Genomic DNA, 19,848 nt, shown 5'->3' on the forward strand with positions numbered 1-19,848 from the left:
TGTGTGGGCTAGTTCTTGGGCTCCAAAACACTCACTTTATGTTGTGATTTTCAGTAGATTTAACTTTTCCTCTAAATCAGTTTTCTTGCATCAGAAGCACCTTGATGTTTAATTAATTTTTCTTTCCTGCTTAAAACTAATTTTGTAATGCCAGGTTGAGTTGAGACATGGAGGAAAGTTGGATACAAAGTGAAGCAGTCCTAGTGTTTCTGTCTGTGTGTCTGTATCTTAATTATCTTTGTGAAGCCCACACTGATATTGTTTTCTGAAAGGTTTGCAAAGTGTAACAGCAACGAGATGTTTTTTCTACCATATATAATCATAGAAAATCAGCGCAAGACTTTAATTCCAGTTACAAGAAGAATAAGCAATATTAAGAGTTGAAGTCGATGGTCCTTGTTGTTTCCTTCCAACCCACTCTGTGAGTCTGTTGTCTGAGGAAGGCTGTGAACTAAAAATGACTTAATGCTATCATGCAGAGCAACCTAAGTGTGATGACAAACTTCCATAATTTCTTTCTGTTATCTTAATATGATCTTCAGAATTAATTTTTTTAATTGCTAAATTAGATTTTTTTATTACACTCAGCAAAAGGGGAAATAAACCTGAAAATGGTTCATATTTGCAAATGCTTAACCACTTGTTCTTAAATTTCTCTGCAAAAAAGGAAACTTTTTGACCTAATTTTTAAGTAGTGTTGAAAAACTTGGCTGGAGGTCAATGACTTGCTTTATGCACACTGTATTGAAATGTTATACTGGTTATGTGTGCTGGTTTCAGTGAAGTTTTTGTACCTGCCTATCTTTGCTCTTACATATCAACTCTGTATCTTAGTACTTCAGAAGCAGTCTGGCAAAAAAGTGCATGCTGGGGAGAAGATTTGTAGGGTAATTCATGTAGAGGAATTATTTAGTTGTATTTTAAATTTCAACAAACTTCTTCCAAAGCACAATTTAGTCTAGAAAACTATTTATTTTTGCTCTCCAATTATAGTTTAATGCCTTACAGCCATGTCACATCTACACTCTAAGGGTGGAGGAATATCTTTTTCAGAAGAAACTCAAAAATAGCAGTGAAATGCTGCAATTCATGCCATAAACTATGCTTTCTGAATTGCTTTATGACTTTTGAATGGACTCTGCTCATGAACAGCTGTTACAGGGCTTGCGTTTTCACTTCAAATCTTACTAAAAACTGATGTATGCTTTATCTCTGTTTGTTTTTTTGCTAGCCTTGTCTGTGAGCTCAAGTAGTCCTCTGTTGTGAGAGGAACTCATGTTAAAATGATATTCAGCAGCCATATTCCCTCTTAGTTTTCCTCTATTAAGTTAGTCCACTGTCCTTTTGGCTGACAGGTGCTTTGTTTTTTGAACATCTTCATAGCCTGCTTAGATAGGCCTTTTTTGTTTAGATCTAAATTCCTTTATGTTTTCTTTGGTTTGTTTGTTTGTTTGTTTTTAAATGAAACCAGATTTTTCCATAGTACTTTGTTTATGGTCTCCCAAATGCCAGGATGATTTTTTTTTTGTCTGCTAGGAATTGCTTTGTCCTAGGTTCTGCTACACTCTTGGATTTTTTACCTGGGATTAATTGATGCACTCTTTTTTTGCATCTGGTGAAGTGTTTAACTACCACATGTACTAAACCCTATTTTAGAGCAGAAATACTTGTTATTAATCTTGGTACCAGAGAGATGCTCCCGTTCTCTCCTCCTGTGCCTAATTTAATCTTTTGTGTATATGGAGTGCCTTGAAAATGCTACTATATAAGTACCAAATATGCCCAGAGGTTTTTTGCTTATTTCTGATTGATCTTTCTTGTTTCTCTTAATTAGGAAAGCCTCAATATGGGAAGAACTAACAGTGAAAAACCTGATGATCCAGGTAGCATTGTAGGCTATATCTGCTTTAAATTTTCTTGATCACACTCTAGCCAAAAGCCTTGACTTTAACAATTGAGATGGGCTGAACTACTTGTTGTTTTTCATCTATTAAAGAATTTATGTTGCTACTGCCATTACAAGCTTTAAGCTCTAGGGCTGTACTGAAGTGAGCTCAGAACCGGTATCCAGAGAAAAAAAAAAATCATGTTTTTCCAAAATGCTTAAAAGATAAAACATTGTGGACAGGTGGTAATATGTCATGTAGTGTGTTTTGAATACATCACATTTGCAACAGTACTTACACAACTTAACATGCTGTTGATGTGCAATGATTTCACCAGAAGGAAACGAAGGAAAAGAAGGCAATGGCCTGCGTCGCTCCTTCCGGCGGAGGAAAGCTGTTGAGCGCTATGAATCTCCATTGGAAAGTAGGTGTGCTGAGCTGCCCTGGACACCTGTGCTCACCAAGCTGCTCTATCACCCCTGCTTCTCAGCTGAGCTGGGGAGACAAAATAAGATGGAAGACAACTTGAAGGTTAAGGCAGTTCACCAAAGCAAAAGAAAAAGTTGTGCACAAACAAAGAAAAAAAGGAGGTTTTGTTTTCTACTTCCTATCAGCAAGTGATGTCTGGCCACTTCCCAGGAAGTAGGGCTTCAGCATGTGTAGCGACTGCTCCAGAATGCAAACATTTTAGAAAAAAAAAGCCCCACCTTCCTCCTACTTTTCTTGTTTTTTATAGCTAAGCTGATGTCATATGGTATGGAAAATCCCTTTGGTTAATTTGGGTCAGCTATCCCAGCTGTGTCCTCTCCCAGGATCTTGCCAGCCTACTGCTTGGGAGTGGAAATTTGGGGAGACAGCGCTGATGCGGTGCCAGCACTGCTCAGCAGTAGCCAAAACATTGGTGTGTTATCAACACCTTTCCAGCTACCAAGGCACAGCACAGCACTGTGAGGGCTGCTGTGGGGAAAATTAACTCCATCTCAGCCAGACCCAATAGAGTACATTCTACAAAACTATATATTATACAGTTTCTCTTGAGAGCTAATTTCTTGTATGAAAGTGAGGAGTTGTTGGTTTAGGTTTTCTTTTTTTTTCTTTTTTATGAAAATATATGCACACAAACTTCTCTTTATATTTCTTACTTCATTCTGCCAGCAAATTTAATTGAATGCATGTATCCTGTGTGCATTCTATTTTTTTCTTTCCATTTGGCATCCTTATTGTTGCTTTTCAGTTAAAAAAAATTACCTATCTACCCTTAAAATAATAGCAGTTAAAGAGGCTCAATAATCTTACTCTCGTGGTTTTCAATTTTTCTTAAAAATCATATGTGTGTCTTTTTACTTCTATTGTGCACTGATTAAAGCACTCAACATCCCCTCCTTGAAACTTTCCCTGAACTTAGAGATGGATAATACCTGTCCCATTTTCTGCCTTTGACTATCCTGGTTTCTCTCAAACTTGTTCGCAACAAATTCTAAATTCTTTGCTTTCAACAGATCAAAGAAAACGTAACCTAAGCCCGTCCAACCATACTTCACCTGTCAAAGAGAGAGATTCAAGCAAAAAACCTAAAAGGTTGGTGTATGGTTTATGCTAGTTCTCCTTTTTAAGAGTACTGTTGATATGTGCTGATGTGTTTTGTGCTGTTCATATGACTGAATAATGCTTTCAAGTTTTTTTGGACTGGTGGTAATTAGAGATTAATATAATTGCAGATTCCTACTGTGGTAGTCTGAGGTTATAAGGGAAACATACACTGCAGGGGAGGCCATCCTTTTTACTAGTCCTTAGATTTTATTTGAAAATCCTGTATTTTTGGTCACTGATAAGGTGGTGATGAGTATTGTGGCTGAGATTGTGTAACTGAAATTTCATTTTTTCTGGAATGGAAGCCTTAATGTCCCTCTGAAAATCTTAGACTTGAAGGGTGTACAAATTAAGATTTAAGATTTAATCTTGAAGGGTACAATTTATTAGAACTGAACACAACTTACAGGGAGAGCCTGTATGGAAGTTTCAATGGCTTTTTAATTCAATCACTCATGAGAGAGTTCATGTTTCTATATGAAACTATCCTTAAACAAGAAAAATGCCTGATGAAATTCTAAATTATAAGTTACAATACTCATATTTCTAAGTGCTAAGAGTTGTTAAAATAATTAACTCAGATTAAAGTACTTTATTTACTCATGGCCATTAAATGTGAAACAGTTGAAATTAATAACTATTTAGGAAGTTTATGCTCATTTGTAAGATCTTTTGAATTCACTTGCTTTCATTAGAAAATCAAAAATCATCTAACTGCATCATAAATTAGAAAGCACTTTTTTCCTTTCTCCTTAATTCAAATTAGATCTCCTTCGGCCAACTCTCAGAAAGATGACATAAAGGGAGCTCCAAATGATCACATGAAAACTGAGGCAACTCAGAAAGGCAACTTAAATGAAGTTCACATGGATCACATGAAAATTGGAGCAAGCCTGGCTGGTGCAGAACAAATGCAAATAGATGGTTCAGTAAGTATTTTTACTTCATGGCGTCAGTGAGACATTTGCAGTATTTATGGAAGCTTCCAGTAGTGGGCCATCTACAGCTGCTTTGACTTACAGTTTTCTCTCAAGTGATTTGCAAATTCCTACTAACATTCTCTTAGTGCTGACATCTAATTGGTGATGGAACCTTATAGGCGTTGCAGCTTTCTTTAACACATGTTCTGTTGACTTCATCTTTAGGCACAATTTCATGGTGTGGGTGGTCTCTCTGACCACATTTCAGCTTTAAAAGAGATGGTCATTTTGCCATTGCTTTATCCTGATGTTTTTGAGATATTGAAATTTAAACCTCCAAGGTAAGAAACACCATTTAAAATGATAAGTTCTTAATTAAGTTATTTTCAGGAGAATATCCAACTGGGGTATCAACGTTTCCATGCTTCAAAATTTTCAGCAGTGTTTATGGTTCTTTTTAGCACTAATCAAAAGTAATTAAAAAAAAAGGATAGAATACATCATATATGTAGGTTCAGAGATTTACTGTGTGGCAAAACTAGCCTTTAAAAGGTGGAGTTGGAGATTTTTTTTTCTTTAGAATCTGGCATGCAAGTGGATTTGGCATGCAGTTTGTGAGTATGAAGGCATTATCTGCTGCTAGTTGACTGTTGTTTGGTTTGTGGAAGTATGGTTTTGTCTTACACCAACTCTTTTTTTCCCCCAAGTATTTTCAGGTATTAGTTTTACAATTGATGGGACTTGCAACTAGAACTTTGCAGTGTTTTTTATGTTTGGGCTAAAATAAGAATCTGTCCCATTCTTACACAGCTAAGCGAGTTCTGTGTTATGAAATTAAATTATTGGAGATTCATAGCTTTATATATCCTTGGTCATGGTATATTGAAATAGGACTTTAAATTATTTGCTTCCAGTAATTTAAAAGTATTGCAAACAGAAGAAAATCTGTATTTTGCTTCTTTATTAATTGAGATTATTTTTGAAGCAGCAGTGCATTGGCTCTTCTAGTTGATGGAAATACAGAAATGCAGAATAACCTCCCATTTTTAGACTACTTCCTCTTCCTCAATCACCAGCAAAGGGAGACCAAATCCAGTAACTCAAAGCTTTTTAAGGGAGAATGAAATGCTTTACTCTCAAATCTTGACTTTTATGAAAACAAGAATGAATATGCAGTTTATCATTGAAAAATGGACTTATGCTTCCTAAGTTAGCACAGTCTCAGATTCTGCATTGGAAATTTGCTCTTGTTTTGCTCCACTCTACTGCAGCCATCTCTGTTGATGTGTCAGAACTGGGATGCTGCTATCTTTTTTCAAGATTTTGTACATGTGCATTATTCTCTATATTTATTTTGTTTGCTGCCTTGCAGAATTTTCTTTTGACTTTTCGCTTTTCTCACACTTCAGCTGTTACTATCTTATCCGTGAAGTTCAGCTTAGGAGAGCAGAGTTGTATATTTTAGGGATGGGGGTTGTAATAGATTTCCATGACATTTCTTCTTTATGTGAATTTTTTAAAAAAATATTTCTTTTAAATTGTAGAGGCTGTTTATTCTATGGTCCACCAGGGACTGGAAAGACCCTGGTTGCTCGAGCACTTGCTAATGAGTGTAGCAGAGGTGACAGGAAAGTAACCTTTTTTATGAGAAGTGCTGCTGACTGCATGAGTAAATGGGTAGGAGAATCTGAACGACAGCTTCGTTTAGTGTTTGAGCAGGTAAGGTTGAAACATGCCATGTGTTCTGTTGGAATTATAACTAACACTTTATAGTCAAGAACTCACTCATTTTTATGTTTTGTAATCTCCTTCCACTGAAATGGGATTATCAGTGTTCCCTTTCTCAGTGGAGTCTCTTGAGATGTATCGAAATGATTAGTAAAGCAAACAAGAAAATCACCACCACCACCCCCACCCTCAAAAAACCCTTCACCATACACACAACTCAGTCACAAAAATGGCCTCAAGAAGCAAGAGATGATAGCTTTGGGTGAGAGGGAAACAGATGCAGGGTGAAAACATGTTCATTTAAATTAGTAATGGAAAGTCACTTCCAGAAACTTTGAGTCCTATCTCTGTTCTCATGGTTGCCAAATGGCAGTAAAAACTACTGGTATGATTTGTTTCCTGTCACCCAGTCTCAGTGGCTTGACAGGCTGCTGTTTTCTGTTTTTCTGTTGACAAGCTGCTGTTTCACATTAGGTTAATCAGTAGAGATCCCTGATGCTAGTCTGAAAAATCTAGTTCCAATGCCTTTCCAACCATAATGTCTTTCATGCATTTTCTCTTTCAAGTAGTGCTGTTTTCCTCATGTCAGTGTTCCTGTGTTTTCTTTGTAGGCCTACCAGATGCGACCTTCAATTATTTTCTTTGATGAGATCGATGCTCTTGCTCCTGTACGGTCCAGCAAACAAGATCAGGTTCACAGGTAGGACATGTTTAATCTTTGTGAAAAGAAGACTACACCCAATTTATCTTGATGTGACACCTTCATTTAACCTGAAAACTAGTATTCAGTGCTAGTGAATTTCAGATGATTTTAAAACAATAAATGGAAACAATTCACTAAGCTTGATATCAGTACAAGGTCTGTCTTACCTTATCTGTATTTTTCTATGTCTTAAAATAATTATTTCACTGATCAGTATCTTGTCAATAAAAACCTGTCCTATTTGAAAGATCAGTGGAGAAGGTTATGTGGGACTGAAGAAAATTTACTAAACTGGTGAATGAAAATTATATTTTTCTGTTAGCTCTGTTGTGGGGACACTTCTGACACTTATGGATGGCTTAGCCAGCAGAGGAGAGGTTGTGGTGATAGGAGCCACCAACAGACTGGATTCCATAGATCCCGCTTTACGAAGACCTGGGCGCTTTGAACGAGAATTCCGCTTCAACTTGCCAAACAAAGAGGTCAGAACTTCAAATCAAACTGATGTGGCAAAGTCCATCTTTATGACAAACCCCTGTAAAAAGGCAGCATTGCAGAGCAGTGCAAGTCTCCATCTGTAGTGTACAGCTTGGACACAAGAGGGATATCTGAAGACATTCCATTGTACTGTGAAGGGCAAGCCTCGTGCTGAATATATATAGGAGTAAGATGATGTCAACAAGTAGTTGCTTCTCTCTTGGACAAAGATATGAAGTGCACTGCAGTGGTGCAGCACTTCGAGTTCAATGGCAATAGCTAAGCAGTGAAGAAATTTGTTTAATAGCAATCAAAAATATTGGTGTGGGGATGTTTGGGAGAGAGATGGTATGCAAAACTGTAACCCTGCTTTTGTGTTTTTTCTCTGGCTATCACTGATATTTCTTGGCAAATTTTGGAGCAAGGATAAAAGGCTAATTGGATGGAAGGCTAGTAAAAGTGCACAAAACAGTGCATTTAGCAGGAACATTTGTATCTGGTATTTATCTGCTCTCAGGAACAAGAGACAAGGTGCCATGAAACAGATCTAATACACAATTCCCTGCTGTGGAAGAATTCTAGAAGTGTGCCATAATCAATCTGTGTACCAGGAGAGACTTCACTGAAAATCTTACTAGGATCAGAGATGAGAATGGGAGATGTTTGATATTTTCTGGATGAGTGACAGTACTTTGAGACATAGTTTTTGTTCTTGGTAGCATCTGTAGCGATTTTAAATGGACTAGGACTCTTCTTCTTTGAATCAACTGGCAGAAAAGCAAATCTGATGAACTACTGAAACTGTCACTGTGAAATTTTGCAAAATTTGAGAGAATTTTCTTTGATGTAAAATGTCCATTTGCAGATGAGGCTTTTACTACAATTTGTTCTTCAAAATCATTAAGTCTCATGCTTATAAAACTCATTTTTATAGAAGATGCACTTGCCTTTTGTTTCACTGCATCCTCCACAAGAGTTTGATGTAAGAATTATTAAATTTTCTGCTTGAAGAAGAAGCAAGTGTATTAATAACTGACGTTTAAAATACTTAGAAGTTTAGCAGACAAAAGTATTTGTACTAGTGTGAGAGGTTTGGAGGTTTTGTGTTGTGATTTTTTTTTAAGAGAAAACTTAAGGCAATCTAAAATGCAACCATTTTGTTTCTAGGCAAGATTAGAAATTTTCAAAATTCACACACGAGACTGGACCCTGAAGCCATCAGACAACTTACTTGAAGACCTGGCTGAGAAATCTGTTGGTGGGTTTGACGGCAATGTGGGTCCTTTTCCCCTGGGCAGCTTTCAACCACTCTGCCCCCAGCCTGTAGCATTGCATGGGGCTGTGACTGAAGTGCAGAAGCCAGCACCTAGCTTTGTTGAACCTCCTACCCATTGATTCAGCCTGTCCAGATCCCCCTGCAGAGCCTTCCTGGTCTCTAGCAGATCAACACTCCCACCCAATGTAGTGTTGTCCACAATCTTACTGAGGGTGTACTCAATCCCCTCATCCACATCATTGATAAAGATTTTAAAAAGGACTGGACTGAGCCTTGGAGAACACCACTAGTGAACCCTCTGCCAACTGGATGTAGCATCATTCACCAACACTCTTGGCCAGGCCATCCAGACACTTTTTAACCTATATAACACACATATATGTTGACGTAACACTTGGTTCTTGATTTGTTTGTCAGGATTCTGTGGTGCTGATATTAAAGCCTTATGTGTCGAAGCTGGGCTCTGCGCTTTGCGCCGCCGCTATCCGCAGATACACGAGAGTTACAAAAGACTGAAGATAGATGCCAGATCGATTAAAGTAACAGCAAAGGACTTCGCCATGGCCATGCAGAAGATTGTTCCAGCATCACAGAGAGCTGGGGCTTCGCCTGGGAGAGCACTACCATCTATTTCAAAGCCACTGTTAGAAAACACCCTGAAAAGAATTTTACAAGCCTTGGAGAGACCATTTCCCCATGCAAAGCTTGCACTGAAGAACCAAGGTATTACAATGACATCTAATTGTTATACTTTGCAGAGTGTGCAGAGTGGGAGCTGTGTGTCAGTGGAGAACTGTGGGTTCCCTACTGGAGCCTCCTGTTACTGACAGTAGCTCACATCCCATTAATTGTTTCAGAGCTGGATCTGAGGTTTCACATATGAGGCACTTCTTTCCAAATTGTAGAATCATAGAATGATTTGTGTTGGAGGGACCTTAAAGGTGATCTAGTTCCAACCCCCCTGCCTTAGACAGGGACACCTTCCACTAGACCAGGTTGCTTAGAAATCCATCCAGCCTGGCTTTGACCACTTCCAAGAACTGAGTATCTATGACTTCTCTGGGCAACCTGTTTCAATGCCTCACCACTCTCACAGTAAAGAATTTTTTGCTAATATCCAATCTAAACTTACACTCTTTCAGTCTGAACCCATTCCCCCTCATCCTCCCACTACATTCTCTTGTAAAGAGTCCTTCTCCATCTTTCCTGTAGGTTTTCTTCAGGTACTGGAAATCCAAAAGTAGGTCACCCTGAAGCCTTGTTTTTTCCAGGCTAAACAAACCAAATTTTCCCAGCATTTCCTTATAGGAGAGGTGCTCCCTCTGTCTCACCATCTTGGTGGCCCTCCTATGGACGTGCTCCAACAGGTCAATGTCCTTTCTGTGCTGGGATCCCAGAGCTGATGCAGCACTGCAGGTGGGGTCTCACCAGAACAGAGCAGAGGGGCAGAATCCTGTCCCTTGAGCTGCTTTGGATGCAGCCCCAGGCACAATTCGCTTTCTGGGTTGCAAGAATATATTGCTAGGTGATATCCAGCCTCTCATGCACCAGCAGCCCTAAGTCATTCTCAGCAGGGCTGCTCCTGATCTGTTCCTGCCCAGCCTGTGTTGATACTGGGGATTACCCTGACTCAGGTGCAGCAGCTTGACCTTGGACCTGTTGAACCTCATGAGATTCCCGTTGTCCCCCTTCTTGAGCTTGTCCAGATCCCTCTGGATGGCATCCCATCCTTCAGGTGTGTCAACTGCATCACTCAGCTTGCTGCCATCTGCAAATTTACTGAGGTTGCACTCAATTCCCTCATCTATGTCACTAATGAAGATATTAAATAACACTAGTCCCAGTAGGAATCCCTGAGGGACACCACTTGTCACTCATGTCAATTGGAACTCTGAGGAATTGATTGCTACCCTCTGGATGTGACCATCCACCCACTTTCTTATCCATCTAACAGTCCACTCATCACATCCATCTGTCTCCAATTTAAAGAGAAGGACACTGTGGGGGACTATATCAAAAACTTTACAGAAGTCCAGATAAATGATGTCTGGACTGATATAGATAATGTCCAGATAAATGATGTCTTTGTCCACTGATATAGTCAATAATTATTATGAATATAGTAAATAAATGCTTAAATGAGGACAGAAGGGTTTTTCTGGTATCTAGGCACTACAGAAGTTGTTCCTGATCATCTTTATTCTAAGGAAAAAACCTCCCAAGTGTTTGTCAATAGAGAGATAATACCTGATGCAAATCATAGGACATAGGACGGCTTAGTATATACTTGTACAATCTCCTTAGATCTGTGGTAGGGTGTACTCTTCAGATAATAGCATTCAAATAACAAAATGCAAGAGAAATGCTTTCCAGCATTGATTTCAAAGGTGTATTAAAGCAAGAGCAAGATATTAACTATTCAGTAAAGATAAACAAATTTCTCTTGTCTTTAAATCCTGCTTCAGGGAATGATGGGATTGACAGTGATGATGACTCATCATCAGTCTCTGAAAAGAAGCCTGACAGCAAAAAGGCAGAAATCTGCTCTTTGAGCAGGTACATGTTTGTCCTCTTTATAGTGACATTTTTGAGAAGGCTGCATCTGTAAAATGTTATGTAAATATGTGAGGGCTGCTAGATGAAGGAGTTAAGGGTGCGTGTGGCGGTGATCAATATTTGCAGGAATTCAACCGTGAAGATCCAACTGGGTACTAGATCTAACGGTTCTGACTACACTGCCCTGACTCGTCAAACTGATTGGCCCAGACCTCTTTTACTAAGTCCAACTGGTTCACAGACTATTAAACCATGTTTAATCCATACCATTCCTTCAAAGACTCAAGACCCAAAAAATGCTTATTCTATCTTATTAGCTTAAAATATCTCTGTGGATTTATGTAGCCATCTTTTACCCTTCTACCTTCCAAAATGGTTGAACCAGTAGCAAATTACGTATCAGAAACAAATCAAGAAGTGGTTTGTTAAATCAATGTGAGAACTATTTAAATGTCTCAGTTTTTTACCTTTACCCTACTGATTTTTTGTTATCTTTTGACATTTTAATTGTGGAAGTCACATAGTCCAGTAATTTTTAAAATAGATTATTGTCAGATATTTTTCTCCCTTCCTATGGCTGTGCTGCCCATAAAATATGACTTGCTGAGCTTCACTAGGTTTCTAGGATCTTTTACTTCAGCAAGTAAAGGCACAATAGTAATGTGGTGGGAAAATGCACAAACCTCTTCACAAGTGTATTTCATGCAAGTAAAGCAAGATGACTAGGAAATTAATGCTCAAGTAAAAGATGAAACAACTAGAATGACTAAATGAATAAAATGAATGACTAATGAATAAAATTAATACAAATCTTACACATATTTAGTGTAGCGCTGTAATTTAAGCAGTCGAGTCATGTTCTTCTCCAGATACAAATAATGTGTTTCAGTACCCACATTAGTTTTTTTTCTAGAAATTTGGTTTTGCCCCTTTCTTCCCACCATCTCCATGAGAGCTGTGACCAAATTTTAGGTAAATTTGATAGGTGTAGAGTTCTCACTTAAAGTCAAAATGAGCTGAAAATGATTGTGTATGGACAGTAAAGAGACCCAGACTGGTTTGAGCTGTAAGAATAGTTATTTTGCCCTGTTATCAGGTTACTGACCAGCTGTTTTGTGTATATTTGCCTGGACATTCACCCTGTGGGATTTAAGAACTGTTACTTAACCTAGCCAGAGGAATAGTAGACATGTTGGGAACTGGCAGGATTTTTTCAGCAGAGGAGTGATACCAATTTTTAAGAAAATAGACTTTGATAAATAGACTGGTCTTCTTGATCACAGAATCACCGACCAACTTATTATTTAGTAGAACATGGAGCATATTTACAAAAAAAAAGTATGGGAAAAATATTTAACATCTGTGTGTCTCTTCATCGCTCTTTTTCAAACTTGTTTTCTTTTTATTGTTGTAGAAATCCTTCTTACCAGCCAACATCTTTCAGGCCACGGTTCTTACTAGTTGAAGAGCCAGGATGTGGGCAGGCTTTTGATTTGGCACCTGCCATATTACATGCCCTGGAAAAGTTTCCAGCTTATACACTAGATCTACCCACCTTGTTTGTTAGCACCACATCACAGGAAGAAACATGTTCACAGGTATCTTTTTTTTATTGCTGTTGTTGTTCTCATAGGATCCTTGAACTGTGTATAAACCAGTGAAATAAGCACAAATCACTCTTAATGGAGTTGACCTGATTTGAATTTGCTGTTATATGGTTACTTTTGTCTGAATATTCATTTTTCTTGTAGATGGAATGATACTGAATAAGGACATTTGTTGATAGCTATGTTTCATTTCTATTTGAAATGAAAGATGGAGGATGTTGCTAGCAGCTTGGGAAGATGGGAGGTGCTGCTAATAAGCCTCTCTTTGTGGCAAATAATCCTGCTGGTCTTGATGGGATCCAGAAAAGTTGTTTTTGATGCTTCTTAAATCTCTGTGCTGCCAGTAGTTGGCTCTGCATCAGCTTGATGGCGTCATGCCCTTTTTGTAACCTTCTTTTTTATTGTTTTTGTAGGTCAGCCAAAGTTTTTGTGAAAAGTTTTTTTGAATATACATATACAGTTTGTACTGCTGCAGTGAAATGCAATGAAAGCATTGCAATTCATGGAATGCTTAAATGTGCAAGCTGATGTGTGTCTCTTAACTAGAAAAAATAAATAGAAGCAGATTACTGCAGTTTTGATTTTTCACTTTTAGGCAGGAAATCAATTTAATTACTTGTCATCGCTGTATTCAAATATTTTTATCTTTATTAGCAGTGTTTTAGAGCTGTACAAGTCATGACAGGCACATCACGTGACTGGATACTCATTGCCACACAGGAGGAGCAATTCTCTTTTTGTTATGTCATGGTTGCGCTATGGCTATATAAATACCATGTCTACACATTTGTGACAGGAACTCCCTGTATATTACTCTGAAATGGTGAAATTTGCCATGTGAAAGGACTGTTGCTTCCCTCGTGCAGTAGATTCATGTCCTTTTCTGTGACTGAAGTGCCATGTGTAGGCAGTGGTTTGTGGTCTTTTAAAGCACATCATCTGGTCTGATGGATACTTTGATAATGAGAAGAATGAGAGGCTTTGAGTGATTTAGCTCCTCAGGCAGGCTAAGGACTCGTTACCTCTTATAAAATGTTCTTGAAATTGTGATTTATGACCAGGCTTCTTTTACTGTATTAGCCCTCATCTTTTCACATAGGTTTTTGTTCAGGCTGTGCTCCAGTTTAACGTGGGTATGGGCCCACACTGAACTGTGTGCACTGAAATGGCGCAGTCACAGTTGTGTAGTGATTTCTCCAACACTTCTTGCTGAAGAGTTAGTCTTGATTTTTCAGGCACATCATCACATCATCTGAGTTTTGAGGGTCTTTAGGAGTTATCTTACCCCTAAGTAGTTTTGAAATCTGATTCAGATCTGTTTCTGTCTGCATAGCAATATCTATGTTTGAGTCAAAGTGAAAATGTCACCTTATTGTTAAAGAATTGTTCATTTATTGGTTTGTCTTGATGTCTTGGCTTTATGCACTCCTATTTCACAAGATAGTCTGACTGATACGTAGTTACTTAGTGGCCTGTTCTACATGATGCAATTTTCTTATCCAAGCTTTTATTTTACCAGTTGATACGAGAAGCTCAAAGAACAGCACCAAGTATCATTTATATCTCACAAATCCCTTCATGGTGGGAGGCTCTTGGACCTACACTGAAAGCTACTTTTACAGGATTGCTGAATAACATTCCATACTTTACTCCAGTTTTGCTCCTTGCAACATCTGATGTGCCACATGAAGATCTCCCTGAAGAGGTATTTCTGTCAATACTTTTTTTTTTTGTTACTCAGTTTCTTGTTAACTTACAACATTGGAGTACTTTGCTGCTTTTAAGCAGATTTATGCTGTTATTACTAAGGCACCAGAACACTGTCTTTTAAAATTTGCTGAGATTAAACAATGCTGAAAGCATTGGTCTAAAGTGTTTTCTGAGAAAAGAGATCGACTTTGGCTCAACTTTTTCTCCCTTCTCACACACTTGTGAGACTTGTGAGACAGACATAGATACACTTCAGACAACCAGTTCAGTAGCTTCAGGATGGTTTGGTGTGTACTCAGTAAAGAATACACAGTGCTTGAAAGGTAGCTGGGAAAAAGACTGTTTTTCTGAAAACATTTTTACTGAAAAAGTACTGTGGTCACACTGTTAGTGATAGAATGTAATTTCTAATTTAAATTATTTCACAAAAAAATCAGTTTCTTCATCTAGGTGGAAACTTGGCAAATTAAAAAGCTAAGGACTAACTTCTGTTTAAGCAACTTGGAAATCAATTTTTTGTTGTATTTTGTAACAAAATTAATTAAGAATGTGCTTTCTAGAATCTGAGAGTGTTCATTAAAAGAAGGTGTTTAAAATAGTAATATGCTGCTCTGATTATTTTGTCTAAGTAGCAAAGTTTTTATAAAATTAATAAGTGCCTTCTAAAATAAAATTAAACAAACAAACAAACAAAAAACCCCACAAACCTCCACATTACCAAAAAGTTGGCACTTGTCTTCTGAGCCCTGGCTCTTCCCTCTGTAGCTGTCATAAATATTCAAGCTAAAGGACATCAAGCTGGGTAAATGTACACTAAGCAGTATTTGGGGTGGTAAATGTCACCCTTTTCTGATTGGTTTATCATACTTTTTTCATGGATCTTAAACTCGAGAAGGTTGATTAGAGAAGGTATTTTAGTCTGCAGTGATATGGAAATCTAGCCTTTTAAGGCCAAGAAGTTAACTTTTAATCACTTGTTTTATCTAGATGAGTATTAAGTGTAATTTAAAAATATACTCATCTGTTTGGAATAGAAAATACAAAAATTGTTTGGCCTTATATCTGAAATCTCTTTTCTTCTCATGCTCTAGATAAAAACATTGTTTAATACTAATCGTGAAGAAGTTTTCAATATCCCACGGCCTACCTGTGCTGAAAGAAAAGGGTTTTATGAGAACTTGATTATGAAGCAAGCTGCTGAACCCCCTGCATCAAAAAACAGTACAGGTAAGGACTTTCTACATATAAAATTTTGTTACTGTAAATTTACAGCTAATATAGTATTTGCTTTGGTGATAATTCTCTGTCAATCATCTTTCATGTACTTGCAATTAAGCGCCATGAATTGACTAAAATTTTTCTCTGTTATTTCAGAGAGGTCCCCTATTTCAGGTAGAGGATACTTAGCAAATACTCTATTCCACATTAAGAGAAATCCTGACTTAAATTTGCATCATTCCAGATTCACAGGCACACCCTCCTGCAAGATGTTCTCAGGTGGATGGGCAACCACAAGTATTGGACAAGAAAGCAATCAAAATTAAAAAAAAAGGAGTGTTTGTGGATTACTCTGAGCTCAGAGTAAGTCTAATTTTAATTTTGTTAATACTGAAGTAGGACATTTTCTTTATGGTTGTAAATTAATTTCCTTGCTAACCAATGCCAGTGCAAACAATTTATGAGAGGGATATATAGCTTGTGAAAAAAAAATCAGCCTTTAAGGGACTGTAACAGTTGTTTCTGCAGCTGGTGTCAAACCACGACAATATATTTTTCAGCTGTGAGGAGAAAGCTACAGTCATGAAGCATGTCTGTTTAGAAAACTTGTTTCCTTAACATGAGTGTCACTGAAACTTGGTGCTTGTACCTGAGAACCTCATTGGAACTGTCCTGAAGTCAATAAGCTGGGTGAACCTCCAAAATATATCTGCCTGGTTTTGTATGGGATAGATTTTTATATTATTTGTTTGGGTTTGTTAAGTTGGTTTGATTGATGGCAGTTTCTGTTTGTTTATTTGCTTGGTAATAGGCATAAAACTTGATGAACAAATAGAAAAGCATGCACTCACCTATGTGGCAGCAATTAGAAGTCGTTTCACCGGGGATGTTGGCCATGCACCTCTGTCATGTCCTATGTGTTGTGTTTGCAGCAGCTGAAAGCACACTGTGTGGGTTTTGTGCCTCTTAGCTGCACGTTGGATAGAAGGAAGTTCAGGGAAATACTCAAATGTTGTGCTAACTGATCTGAGCAGGGCTGAGTTAATGGCAAGCAGCTGTGAGACAGTAATATTTTCATTTGGTGTAGCTGCTTTCTTAAGCTATATCTTCACAACCTCACACAACACAGAGTTACAGTGGTGCCACTAGCTCGCTAGTGTTGCATTTCCACAGATTATCACATTCACATCTCAACAGAAGGGACTGTGTGACAGATTGGTAGTTTGCTACAGGTGGTCATTCTGCTAGTTCATCCACTCCGGAGTTGAAAGGTAGGAGCTAGCTGGTGTTTGGCACAGTAACATCCAGCTAATGGGTAGAGGTGAGCACCTAAGGAGCTTCTGTTTCCAGCTGGCACAGCTGTATCTGGAAGATATGTAGCCTGGCTTCCAAAGACATATTTTTCAGGGCCCTGTATTGCATTTCTAAGTAAATAACACCATGGTTTTTCAGTGGCAGCTACTCTATAACAAAGTGGATTTTGTCATTCCCCACTGTTCTGGAGGCAGTTGATTGGCAGTTATGATTGTTGATGTCATAGATTGACGAGTAAGAAAATATTGTCTGAACTTTAAACCTTCCTTTTGTTTGAAGTGTGAGAAATTGTCTTCTCCAGTTAAATCTTGTGAGATATTTAATCTCTGAAGTACCACTTTTATTTAACAATATATGAATGTAGGACATACCTTGTCCTATTATGAATTGTAGTTTCCACTTTTCTTTTTCTTCAGAAAGTGTTGGATGCTGTCGTCGCAGCAACTGAGAACGTCAGTATATCAAGCATGGCAAAACTATATTCTGTTCTTAGTATGTGCATTTACCAACAGCGGGACAATCCAGACAAAACCCAATTAGTGGAGGTAATTTTTTGTCTTATAGCACTTTCTGTCACATGGTATTATGTATATGTATATTATGCATATGTATGTGGTCACAAGTATTTATCACTCTTTATTGCTTAGTTGCCTCTGTTACAAGACTTTCATTTCAGGATAAAAGACATCTACTTATTGCAAACCCATTATTGAATTTGGCATAATTGTTGGCAATTTCGGCAGCAAAAGGCAATGGGTCCACCTACACAGGCCTCCGAAAACAGTTAATCTATCTGTCACTAGTCCTTCTGAAGAATTTTTCTGGGGTGGGGCAGGCTCTAAAAGGAGAACACTCTTCTCAGTCTGCCACTTCCTATTTATTCCCTTGCAGGCAGGTACACATGGTAACACTTGGATAGCCCTCATTCTATTCTTGAAAAGAAATTAAATATGAAACATTGCAAGAATTTCAGGCTTTTCTGTAGGCTCACTAGACTTTCATTTTAACTTGGTGTGGCTCAAGCATCTTTCGTATTATATGGGAGCTTTCTGCCTACGATGGTTTGATGCAAATTAGTCCAACTCTCTAATCTCCTCCTCTGAGAGAGGATTTCTGAGTTGTTGGAACTCAGCAGAAATCTTCCACTGGCATCCATGGTCCCAGGCAGGCATTCTCAATATTAAGTTGTTTTAGATAGATTGAGTATTCAGTCTTCAAGATCCTTGAATCCATTTGTCTTTCAGATGTTTATGCACAAAATTCTTTATGCTTCTAAATCTGCCTTAAAAAAAAGAGGAAGCCTCTTCTCTTTAGTCAAGGAGGCTATTCCTGAAAAATGTGCCCTTCTCTCATCTAGCAAAATAATGTGTTTTAGCATGAGGGGGGATTTGTTTGTGTTATATCAGGGTTTGTGTGCTCTTGTGACTGGATTTGATTTTTTGGTTCATTTTCTATGTCTACTTTTAGCTTTAGTTCCAGCTTTCAGTAGTGGCTCTTCAGGAGCTGTCTTCTTTTTTATTGTTGAAAGCACCTTGATAGAGATCCATTGTTCCTTGAGATAGATCCCTGCAGTTTCTCTGGCCTACTCTCTGTTTTGGGTGCCTAAGGACATGTTTGAAGCTAGTGGGACTAGAAAGATGGTGGTATGTGATGGTGGTAGTACATGTATTGGCTAAATATTACTAATGCTTCTATGTATGTGCAGATTCTTGATTCTTTTGATGAAGAAGTTATCAGGGTTCTCAGGCTTGTATTCACACTGACTCTTAATATGTCTTTTTTTTTTCTTTTTTCCTTATTAGGAAATGAAGAAAGAAATTGCAGCCCTCAGTTGGCTGTGATACTTGATTACTCTAATGTATGGCTCCCAAATAGATAAGTTAAATTTAGCATGTCTCACTAATTGTAGCAGCTATAGGAAAAAAGAACAGAAGAAAGAAGCTAAGTACATAACTGAAATCAGACAGAACAGAGTGACACTTGGTGAAATGACCAATATAATGCCACATTATGAAGAACTAAACAAGGCAAACTTATTCAACTAGGTATTCCAGAAGCAGATCATGCCCACTGAATCGAGAAAGCATTTATCTGAAGAAGAGAAGGCATCAGCTGAAGAAAAGTGGCCACCAGCTTGAAAGAAGATGGAGCATGTGGGCTAATTAGCATATGAAGTAAGACAATCATTCAACCAATAGAAGATTGAATATTAATTAACAGGAAGACTGTGTAATTGGGAGCCAATCAACATTAGTGTCTGGAAAGTTTCGACAGTCAGTATGCCAGCTTTGAGGATTTACTGCCTACCACCCTTTTCTGCACAGAACTGAAAATAAATCAAATACATCTACTTTGTATGGCTCAGCCTTTTGCACACTGAGTGAAAGAACCCGTTTCGGGACAACAGTGTTTTCTTTTCAAGAGAACAGCATGGAGTTCTTCTAAAGTGTATTGATTCTGATTCCTGCTGTTGTCTTAAACCTTCCAAACATTTTTTTATTGCTGGAAGACACTGGAACTGCTTTTTTTTTTTTTTTTTGCTTCAATTTTATTTCTAGTGAAGAGAAGCTGAGCTGAGAGACCAGGAGTAGGACACAGGGCGCCATTCCTGCTTGTGGCTCTGGCTGCCCCGTCGCCTCACAGGGATGGGTCGGGAGGCACCTGAGTGCCCCGGGGTACAGGGGTGGGCACCGCCACCTTGTAGGCAACTGTGGTGTGGTGACCTCCAGGGCTCCAACTCTGAGTTCGTCCCCTTGGATCCTCCTCCCTCAGTAGTTGATGCATCTGGATGTGCTGGTGTGCTGGTTTATTTGTTCTTCCTGTTAATTTGGATTCAGTTTCTTACCTTAAAAAGTTATGTTAC

At 38.2% G+C, this 19,848-nt stretch overlaps 1 protein-coding gene across 4 annotated transcripts; it reads left to right on the forward strand.

Moving 5' to 3' along the window:
• The first annotated feature begins 2,195 nt into the window (after window positions 1–2,195).
• Window positions 2,196–19,335, forward strand: LOC137471413 (ATPase family AAA domain-containing protein 2-like). Of its 4 annotated transcripts, none has more exons than XM_068185743.1 (16): window positions 2,196–2,310; window positions 3,386–3,464; window positions 4,243–4,405; window positions 4,622–4,737; window positions 5,941–6,115; window positions 6,736–6,824; window positions 7,150–7,309; window positions 8,472–8,562; window positions 8,998–9,303; window positions 11,046–11,136; window positions 12,551–12,734; window positions 14,263–14,448; window positions 15,545–15,680; window positions 15,916–16,034; window positions 17,402–17,530; window positions 18,788–19,335. In XM_068185743.1, the coding sequence occupies exons 1-16, from the start codon at window positions 2,211–2,213 to the stop codon at window positions 18,824–18,826; spliced, it is 2,163 nt and encodes a 720-aa protein (XP_068041844.1). In that variant the 5' UTR covers window positions 2,196–2,210; the 3' UTR covers window positions 18,827–19,335. The 4 variants fall into 4 exon arrangements, with proteins under 4 accessions (XP_068041844.1, XP_068041851.1, XP_068041857.1 ...); XM_068185750.1 differs by having other exon boundaries at window positions 15,545–15,674; XM_068185756.1 differs by lacking the exon at window positions 17,402–17,530.
• Window positions 19,336–19,848: the final 513 nt, after the last annotated feature.

Source organism: Anomalospiza imberbis, chromosome 1 (genome assembly GCF_031753505.1).
Source record: "Anomalospiza imberbis isolate Cuckoo-Finch-1a 21T00152 chromosome 1, ASM3175350v1, whole genome shotgun sequence".
Lineage (NCBI taxonomy): Eukaryota > Metazoa > Chordata > Aves > Passeriformes > Viduidae > Anomalospiza > Anomalospiza imberbis.

Bases quoted from the DNA above. Each gene is read 5' to 3' on its own strand.
- LOC137471413 (XM_068185743.1), top strand. From the start codon at position 2,211: ATGATTTCACCAGAAGGAAACGAAGGAAAAGAAGGCAATGGCCTGCGT. The intron at 4,738-5,940 runs GTAAGAAACACC...TTTAAATTGTAG, and splicing joins TTGAAATTTAAACCTCCAAG to AGGCTGTTTATTCTATGGTC. The intron at 16,035-17,401 runs GTAAGTCTAATT...CTTTTTCTTCAG, and splicing joins TGGATTACTCTGAGCTCAGA to AAAGTGTTGGATGCTGTCGT.